At 46.9% G+C, this 10020-nt stretch overlaps 1 protein-coding gene across 1 annotated transcript in view; it reads left to right on the plus strand.

Moving 5' to 3' along the window:
* LOC144758940 (uncharacterized) overlaps positions 1-8260 on the plus strand; it is a 111228-nt gene extending 102968 nt beyond the window's left edge. The window contains exons 4-5 of the mRNA XM_078646458.1: positions 7030-7318; positions 7523-8260. Coding sequence (XP_078502584.1) covers positions 7030-7318; positions 7523-8201 — 968 coding nt within the window. The 3' untranslated portion in view covers positions 8202-8260. The remainder of the gene's footprint in view (positions 1-7029; positions 7319-7522) is intronic.
* The last annotated feature ends 1760 nt before the right edge of the window (positions 8261-10020 follow it).

Here is a 10020-nt window from a genome sequence, read left to right on the forward strand (position 1 = left end):
CATGCAGTCAAGCGTTTCACAATGGCCGGTAGCATACAGAGGAGGGTCCCCTCGCAATCTGCGCTAACACAACAAACAAGACAGAGAGCTGCCACCACCCTGCTAGTTAGTCGAGCGGCTCGATGTTGCTTCGACTTATATCCTGAGCCCCGCCCCCAGCTGAGACACTAGCTCCGTTATGATTGGAGAGCCAGCGCTGAGGCGCAATGGAGCTGACCCTGCCCTCCACGCAAACGGCACAGAGCCGCGATGGAACGGGGCTAAGGGTGGGAATAGTACAACACAAAGGGTGAGTTAAACGAGTGGTTTTTTAAAATATACAATTAGTGATTCAATTGCATAGGTGATAGATACGTTTTTAAAAGCACATGCAGTCAAGCGTTTCACAATGGCCGGTAGCATACAGAGGAGGGTCCCCTCGCAATCTGCGCTAACACAACAAACAAGACAGAGAGCTGCCACCACCCTGCTAGTTAGTTACAAAAGTTTAAGCTATTGCTATTATAAATTACAATAACTTTTATTTAAGTATTAATTATTTAAAAATTATTTGTAATATCAATACATCTAAGTCACGTAAATATAACACATATTGCATTACAAATGCTATAGGAGTCCCATTTGTGAAAGTTAAAACTATTGGAATTGTAAATGACAAAGCTATTAATTTAGCTATTTTCAAAACCAACACATGAATACAAAATTTGTCATTTGCAATACCAATAGCTCAAACTTTCCTAATGCGAGACCTATTGCATTGCAAATGCTTGTTTCTCCAGTGACAACAGTGTTGATTCGCATGGAGGTGTTACCAGAGAAACAAACACGTCCTTGAGCCAGCGTGCTCACTGCAGCTGAATTGTATTGTGAACCTCACCCCCAGAGTCTGGCAAGATATCGCCACCGTCAGATGACACCAAGAACAAACTGGTTTGGCCCCTCTGGTCGTGAGGCTCGAGGAACAGCCCCCTGAAGACTTGTACTGCTCTGAGGGGGTACAGTGCAGCGACTAAGGCTGCAGAGCTACATGAGCTGCATAAAGCCTTCAAGGCAGGCCTTCGGACGACACGTTGTTCTGTAACATGTGGCGGGCCAGCATTCTGAGGCTCATTCCAGCCAGCCTTGCCCTCTGGGTTTAACGCATATACTGCACGAAGCTCTCAATGTCGGGTCCCACTCCTGAGACATGACAACATTGTTAGCACGTTACAGATGCCCTGAGGACAGTCACCCTGCACCTACAAAGGTACAGTGAGGTGGGTTCTCCCTCACTGGTGGCTTGGTTTCCATTGGGCAAAGAGACGCGATTCAAGCGTCCTGACGGGCTCCAAATTCGCAAGAGCGTGAGGGGCATTTCTTGTTCAGCATTGTCTCTGCTCTGGAGATAACCTCAAGAATGGCGCAGGGCCGTCCATAGAGGAGAACTGCTGGAAGACTCAAGCTCAATTACTGTTTAGCGTTTAGTAGGTGCTCCTGCGCCCTACCTTTGGTTTCTAAATGCAAACACTTCAACCACGTTCACTACAGTTACCATATGAAGTGTAATAGGAGCGCAGGTGCGCTGTGACCTATATTTTCATAGTAATTTGTGTTTTTCTCTGTCAAACCTGCATTATTTGCAATAACGGTGCGATTTAAGTAATTTTGGTCTTGTTTGATGTACAATAAAGAATCTATTTTTTCCTAAAGTGACAGGGAACAGAAAAGAGGTAGGAGGAAGACAAAAATTCCAAAGTCCAATCCTACTTTGAAGGCCAATAGTCATGGACCGATCATAGCGGGGACCTCGCCTATTGATGCAGCTGAGGCTATAAAAACAGAGCCTCAGCCTGTAGCGACACTGGAACATACCAGCAACAACTCCCAGGACACTTCGGATGAAGACATCGCCCTAGCCGACATAGGATCACTTTTGAGAACCTTATTATGTCCTTTAGAAGCACGGCTAATTACAATGGAAGCCAGGCTTGTGAATATTGAGAAATTCACGGCTCAACTAGCCGATAATCCCAAAACAGAGAGCATAATAAATAACAAGGGTGGCAGAGCGGGGATAGAGTCAAAGATCAAGAGGGGTGTCCCAGTTAACACCAAGGTGGGCAACAGTGCAGGACCCCTGGCACACCAGGATAAACCAACCGCTCCCCTAGTTAAGACCACGCAATCTAGTACTAATACTGCTACTTCCAACCAGTCACAAGTACTCCCTCCTAAAACTATCCCTAATCAACCTAAGGCTAACACCCCTGCCCCTAGCCAACCCCAAAAAATATTAGTACCAACAGATGAGACTCTAGGAAATACCAAAAAGCCAAGAGTAGTGAACTTGCCGCCGGAGGCAAGTCAGTATACAGTAATCCTAGCGGGGGTCCCAGAGCTAAAAACCACCCGGATTGAATCCACCGCCTCTCTTAAGAACAAGGTGTTGGACTGGTTATCCATGTACAGACCTTTACCGCAAGGTATAACAAGTGACGTCCTTATGGTAAGAAGGGTCCCGTGGGTGGGTAGTTCAAGAAAAACCATCAAAGGAGACTGTGTCCTGATTAGCTTTAGAGACCCCATGACCGTCTCTCACATCTGCGGATGGCATCATGAGGACCAGGGGACCAATATTCAGTCCCTACCCCTCTCCTTTTTCTACCCCCGGCTGACACACGTTTACGAAGAGGATGGATGGGGGAGATTCCCTGAGGCAGGAGGGAGAGGAGACTTTAACCACCCAAGTCGCCACCAACCAGTGTATTATACATCAAACACTGAAGAAGAAGGCTGGGAAACCTGTCACAGAAGGGGAGGTGGCTGGAAGGGAAGAGAGAGAGTTGACTACCGTCATCCTAGATTCCAACACCCCACATATTTTCCACTGTCTAATAGGTACAGTCACTTGGACATGGTAGATTGACAGCCCAGGCAGAACGTCAGTGGGTATAACTTGTATCCTAGGGAGGGCGGGGAGGCAGACTCCATACCCCCTGGACCCACACCAGATCCAACGCTAGATTCGGGTCAGCCTGATGTTCCATCATTCACCAAAGAGAAAATCCAAATTAGCATGGACATTCCCCCCATAAATATGGAGCCAAAGGAACCCTTGGGAGATCGGACTCCCGCGGTAGGATCCTTGGATAATGCAAGCGACATTGTTATCCCCCCATTAGTGGCCTCGACTTCAAAGCCTCCATCCTTGAAGACAATTTCGTGGAACGTGGCTGGCTTGGGTAACAAGCTAGATCTACAGGAATGGACCGCTTATGTGGATTCTGGGGATATATGCATGTTCCAGGAAACCTGGGCGAGGGAAGAACACTCCCGACGCGGTTTCCTGGCGTTTTCCACCCCTGCGAAGTGGGGGGGGAGGCGCCGCCCCTCTGGTGGATTGTCAACGTGGATGGCGACCCATTTGGGTTGCCAGGTGGCACGTCTCCCACTGGCCTCTGAGGACATATTAGTGGTTCTGCTAGAATGGCCAAATTCTGCCAGACTTGCTGCGATAAATGTTTACTCGAGGCCGGTAAACATAACACGCGAATCACCTACTATTGAGGAATTATCAGCTTACCTCAGTGAAATTCCCAAGGATACCCCATTTCTGGTCGGCGGGGACCTGAATTCACACTTTGAGCCCCTAGCAGGCCTCCTGGATGGTTTTTCCATGGAGGAGGATGCAAGGTGGGCGGTTCCTCCCGTAGTGGCCCCTCCTCCCAGAGCTTGGACACCTTTAGCCCTACAGATCACTGCCCTAACTCTCAAATATGGTGTTAGAGCCTGTAACGGGACCATAATGCCCTAGAACTAGACTATGTCTCCCCTGGTATGGAGGACAGAGATCATGCCACGGTGGTGGCTAACACTGGGCTTCTCCTAGAAAACAACAGAAGGAGAATTAGGTGGGAAAAACTAGTTGCTAGTAGCGAGAAGCTTCCAAAGCTTTACGCCGGAATAATCCCAATCCTGGAAAAAGTGGGTATTCTAAGCAAGGAAACCCGTAACCAGGAAACCCAGAAATCACTCTACCTGGCTCATGAGGATCTCATTAGGACCATGGCGGCTGATCTTTTCACCGAGAGGGTGGGGCACACTGTAAAACATCATGGTACAACGCTGCATGCCGCAAGGCAAAGGGAGATCTCCTCTCATGCATTAAAGAGGGCAAAAGCAGAGTGGAGATACAGGCCAGAAGACGGGCATATAAGAAATTGGTTACCCAGGCCAAGGTTGAATGGGAGCAGGACAAGTGGGAGGAACTCTCTAGCGCTCTAGCCACCAGGGACTACCGCAAGTTCTGGCGAACTGTAAACGCGGGTTCCGAGCATTTAGTATCAGCAATTGAACCGTATATTGCACCTGGGGTATGGCAGGTGCACTTCCAGACCATCTATACCGCGGAAGCTGGGGCCTTTTCTAATCCACCCCCAAGTACACGTAGCCATTCTAATGGCGACCTGTTCACAGTAAAGGAGGTGCAAGCCGCTATTGCGGGATTGTCATCAGGCAAGGCCCCCGGGTTGGACGACCTCCCAGGTGACCTGTTCAAACAAGAGCCTGATGTATGGGCTCCTTATTTGCTGACAATATTTAATGCTGTTTTGCTGGGTATGGAGGTCCCTAGTACTTGGTTGGGGGCAGAGGTGGTCCCTATATTCAAGAAGGGCTCGCCTCTGCTCCCAACCAACTACGGGCCCATCAGCCTAATAGATGTGTCCCAGAAGCTATTTGGCAGGCTTATATTAGATCGCCTTCAGATCTGGCTAGAGGAAACTGATACCCTGAGTCCATACCAGGCGGGATTTAGAAGGGGGTGTCCACAGTTGACCAGATCTTCCGCCTAAACCTCATCTATTGGAGGACTGCACTAATCGAAGGGGGCAGCTTGTACACGGTTTTCGTGGACTTGAGTGCCGCCTTCGATTTGGTGCCCAGATCCAGATTGTGGAGCGTGCTCGTAGAGATGGGGGTACCACCCGATATTCTTGATATTCTGATGAGATTACACAGGAATAACTTCGCACGTGTAAGGTGCGGCAGAAATGGTAGATTAACGGATAGATTCCCCGTTGACAGAGGGGTGAGACAGGGTTGTGTGCTCGCACCCACCCTGTTCTGCCTCCTTGTCAACGGGGTAATCGCCCACCTGAACGGGGCCAAGGACACCGATGCTCCCAAATTGAATGGCAGCAGGGTGCCCGCCATCATGTTTGCGGACGACACCCTGCTGCTGTCCAAAACCGCCATGGGGATTCAGCGAATACTTGATTCATTTCTAATATTCTGTACAGAGAGGGGTTTAGAGATCAATGCTCTCAAAATAAAATATATGATCCTGAATCCCACCCCATCGACACGTCCCAATCCCTTGCTTGGTTCATCGCGTTTAGAGAGGGTCTCCACATTTGAATACTTAGGTGTAACCTTAAACGAGAACATGACTTGGGGGACACACCAGATTAAGGCAAATATGAAACTGGTGCAGATCGTGGGAGGGATCACTAGGATGATGAACAAATCAACATATCGTCCACTTGGTCCAGTTATCCAGATCTATAAATCCAAGGCACGGGGAGCTGTCACTTACGGGGCCGAACTGTGGGGTCACACTTCTGCCCAAAATATGCTGATAACAGAAAATAAATTCATCAGACAATTGGTTGCTCTTCCATCAAGCACGCCACTGCTCCCCTTGAGACTAGATTTGGGAGTTAGACCGATCATAGAGGAAATGGGTCTTAAACCTTTAACATTCTGGCGAAGATTATGGAGCAGCCAAGATCTAACCATCTACAGGTCCGAGCTCAAGGAGTTTTTAACCCTACCAAAAGCCACCCATATTCCTTGGGTAAAATACATAAAAAGATCATGCGAAAGCTTAGGGTTCACAGAACTGTGGACTGACCCAGAAAATGCATCTGCCAGGATACCACGCAAAGTTCTGTCAAAAGCCTATTATGATCTAAAGCTCACTATCGCTCTGGACACCAAGCGTGAGGGTTCTCTGACGAATTTATTTACCCAAAGCAAAGACTCCTACCTCCTGGAAAGTGTATTGGATGGTATGACCCCTGTGCTAACCAGGAAGTTATTCCTCCAGTGGAGATACGGCACACTACCCCTCAGGTCCTTTACTAGTTCTTGGTCCTCTCCACCAACTACCAAGCAATGCCCTGCATGTGCCCACTCTCAAGAAAGTGACCTACATGTGGTTCTATTTTGCAAGGCCTATCAAAGCATCAGAAAATACTGGCTTGTCCCCCTTCTAAAAAACTCGGGTTTCAGACAGTTCTCCCCTGCGTACAGAACCTTAAAAACTGATATGTCACCCCTAACTGACTTTGCACTGGCAAAATATCTCACAGCAATGTGGTTCATTCGTACCCACATCTTAAAGGCGGAGGCGGACTTATAACAACTTTATTTTATTAATGACTCGTAGTTTCTTGTTGATTTGTTTTATATATTGCCAGTCGAATTTTATAATTAATGTTTTTATAATGACTGTGATTATTTGTATATCTTTGATGATCCAACCGATCGAAATAAAGATTGAATATGGAATCTATTTTTACATAATCCTTCGTGGATTCCCTTTTGTGGTTTACTCACTGTGTTGCTGCGCGAGTGTGTTACACAAATGCTTTGCACATTTCCTCTTTAAACTAGCCTGACTGCTCTGCGCCAAGCTACCAGAGGGTGAGCGCAGGTTATCTCAGGTGTGTATCTGACTTACCCTGACTAGAGTGGTGGATTCTGCCTGGCTTTGGTGCCTACCCTAGCCAACCAGAAAGCCCATGTCCAACAGTGGTTCTTGTGAATCACTTGATTTCCCAGCATGCTCCTGCTGTAGGACCAGGTCAACGCACTTTGTGTAGGACTAGCCACCATTTGTGTTTTAAAGGGAAGTGTGACTCTTTTTCTTAGAATATTAGTTTTTTTCTCTGAATTGTAACTGTTCACCTCTCCATATTATATCAAAGCAGCTTTTTCGACAAATATTTTCTTCATGTAATTTTTAATGTTTTTTCTATTTTGCAGCACAACAATCACATCTAGAAAGTATGAATGGGCAAGAAATCCATAAAGGTCCCGGAGGCAAGATGAATTTTACTCAAAATATCTACTTTAAAAAACGGCGCAGAATGCACATGAGGGAGAGACGCTTTGCTTGTAATGTGTGTGACAAAGGATTTATCAATGAGACACTTCTTGTGAGGCACAAAAAAGGACACACCAGCCTCAGGCCATATCCCTGCGAAACTTGTAAAAAGTGTTTCACTCAAAAGGGAACTTTGTTACAGCATCAAAGAACACACACTGGAGAGAGGCTTTATCACTGCACAGTGTGTTCCAAGCGCTTTGCTCATAAGAAAGGCCTTGTACGGCATCAAAGCGTACACACAGGAGAGAGGCCTCATCAAAGTGTACACACAGGAGAACGGCCTCATCAAAGCGTACACACTGGAGAGAGGCCTCATCAAAGCGTACACACAGGAGAGAGGCCTCATCAAAGCGTACACACAGGAGAGAGGCCTCATCACTGTACTGTATGTGCCAAGAGCTTCACTCAAATGAAAATTCTTCTTCAGCATCAACGCATACACACAGGAGAAAAGCCTTTTCACTGCACCTTGTGTGAGAAGAGCTTCAATCATAAGGCAACTCTACTAAAGCACGAACTAATACACACCGGAGAGAGACCATATCACTGCACCATGTGTGAGAAGACCTTCAATCAAAAGGACTATCTACTACAGCACCAAAGAAAACACACCGGAGAGAGACCTTATCATTGCACTGTGTGTGAGAAGTGCTTTTCTCAAAGGACAACCCTTGTGCGGCATCAAAGAACACACACAGGAGAGCAGCCTTATCACTGCACTGTGTGTTCAAAGCACTTTTCTCGTAAGGCGACCCTTGTACAGCATCAAAGAACACACAGTGGAGAGAGGCCTTATCACTGCTCTGTATGTGCAAAGAGCTTCACTCGAAAGAAAGTTCTTCAGGAGCATCAACACATACACACAGGAGAAAAGCCTTATCACTGCACCATGTGTGAGAAGAGCTTCAATCAAAAGGCAAATCTACAAAAGCACCAAAGAAAACACACCGGAGAGAGACCTTATCACTGCACTGTGTGTTCCCAGTGCTTTACTTATAAGGGAAGCCTTGTACATCATCAAAGAACACACACATGTAAAGCACTCTGATACCTCTGGGTCTTGCCAGTGCTATATAACACTTTTAAAATAAATAAATAAACAGTGGAGAGAGGCCTTATCACTGCTCTGTATGTGCAAAGAGCTTCACTCGAAAGAAAGTTCTTCAGGAGCATCAACTCATACACACAGGAGAAAAGCCTTTTCGCTGCACTGTGTGCGAGAAGAGCTTCAATCAAAAGGCGCATCTACTAACGCACTACACACTCCGGCGTCAGCAAGAAACATTCCCTGCCAGAGAGGCTCCAGTCAGGGAGAGCCCCGCCGACCGCTGGGTGAGACTACAGGCTGGGAGGAGTACCGCTTCCCTCCCCGCCTCCTGTAATGACCTACTTCTCCGTATGTTTTTGTGCTTCTGTCAGTCACCAGGCCATTACTTACCACATCCTTTCTCAGGATCCAGAAAGACACCACATTTCACAATACTTACCCAAGAAAGGAATAAACACTGACAACATATAAGACCATTGCCGAGGAACTCGCAAATAACAACAAGTCACAACACCTCCCCATCCGAGAGGGTACGCAGAAATTCACAACACCTCCTCATCTAAGAGGGTACACAGCACATGCTCCTCCTAGCAATGTAATTTAGACATCCCGGATGGGAGCCGATTTCCCTCCCGTATCAACAATTACCCATTAGAGGGGAATCGCCCATCCCTCTGTAAGTACTTGGTAAAAAAGGGTCCCGACCTTCCCTCACAAGGAATACAAACAAATGATATGCTCTAGGGTTTCTTTATTACATGATAATAGGAAGACAAAAGAAAGAAATTACTAAACATCACAGTAAACATTAGTAGCAATCATCAACACATACATATACATAGAACCTGAAAATAAAAGCATAGTTAGATACAATAAATACACCTGGAACACCTCACCATAATCTTAGGCGTCTTGTCATCAGAAGAAGTGTCCCTCTCTTTCCCTCTCTGGTTGGGTCCGGACTCTCTGTTGCACAAACACGACTGCACGTCTGCACCGTGATGTATCATCAGACCGCCAAAACACCAGACCAGCATCTCAGCTCAGCATCTCAGCATCTCAGAATCTCTCTGCCTGTCAGAATCTCTCTGCCTCTCAGAATCTCACCCTCTCTCGGACCCCCTTTCTCTAATATAGAACTCTATCCTCTATCGAAGCTTCTGGAAGAACCCGCCTACCTTTCTCACAAGATTCCTGTACCCTTCCACACCAGGCACCCAACAGCAGCTGGCCAAGCGTTTTGTTATGGCGCCAATGCGAAGAAGGCACATTCCTCCTGATAAGAACTGGTCTGCTCTGGTTCACTGCCGGTGAACAACACATGTAATCTCAAATATCACCTCCCACCTACAGAGGCTCAGAAGATGGCTGCAGTTTAGAATATGGAGTTGCTCAAGCATAGGCCTCTACTACTTGGAAAACAGAATGATATTAGACCACGTCAAAGCCAATAGGCTAATGTCATAATTCACCTAACTCAAATAACACTATGCCCTTAATCCCTCAGTATCCACTATGGAGCACATGTGTGCACAATCACCAACAACTCTGCACCTCAACATCCCATACCTTCTATTCTTTGGCAAGATTATTCTAATGCAAGACCATCCTACATTAAGGCTAAAGTAACATAGCACACTAAAATCAGTTCACAATGGTGGTGATCGAGGGTCATCACAGATCATCAGACCACTAAAGTGGCTCATTCACTACACCTCCACAAGACGCTGCCCGAAGTCTTGCCGACTCCCCTTTTAAGTCCCAGTCCCAGAGGAAGGACCGGGTGAACAAGAGTCTCCCCGGCCGGCCCGCAGGAAGT

This window comes from Lissotriton helveticus, chromosome 1_1 (assembly GCF_964261635.1).
Source record: "Lissotriton helveticus chromosome 1_1, aLisHel1.1, whole genome shotgun sequence".
Lineage (NCBI taxonomy): Eukaryota > Metazoa > Chordata > Amphibia > Caudata > Salamandridae > Lissotriton > Lissotriton helveticus.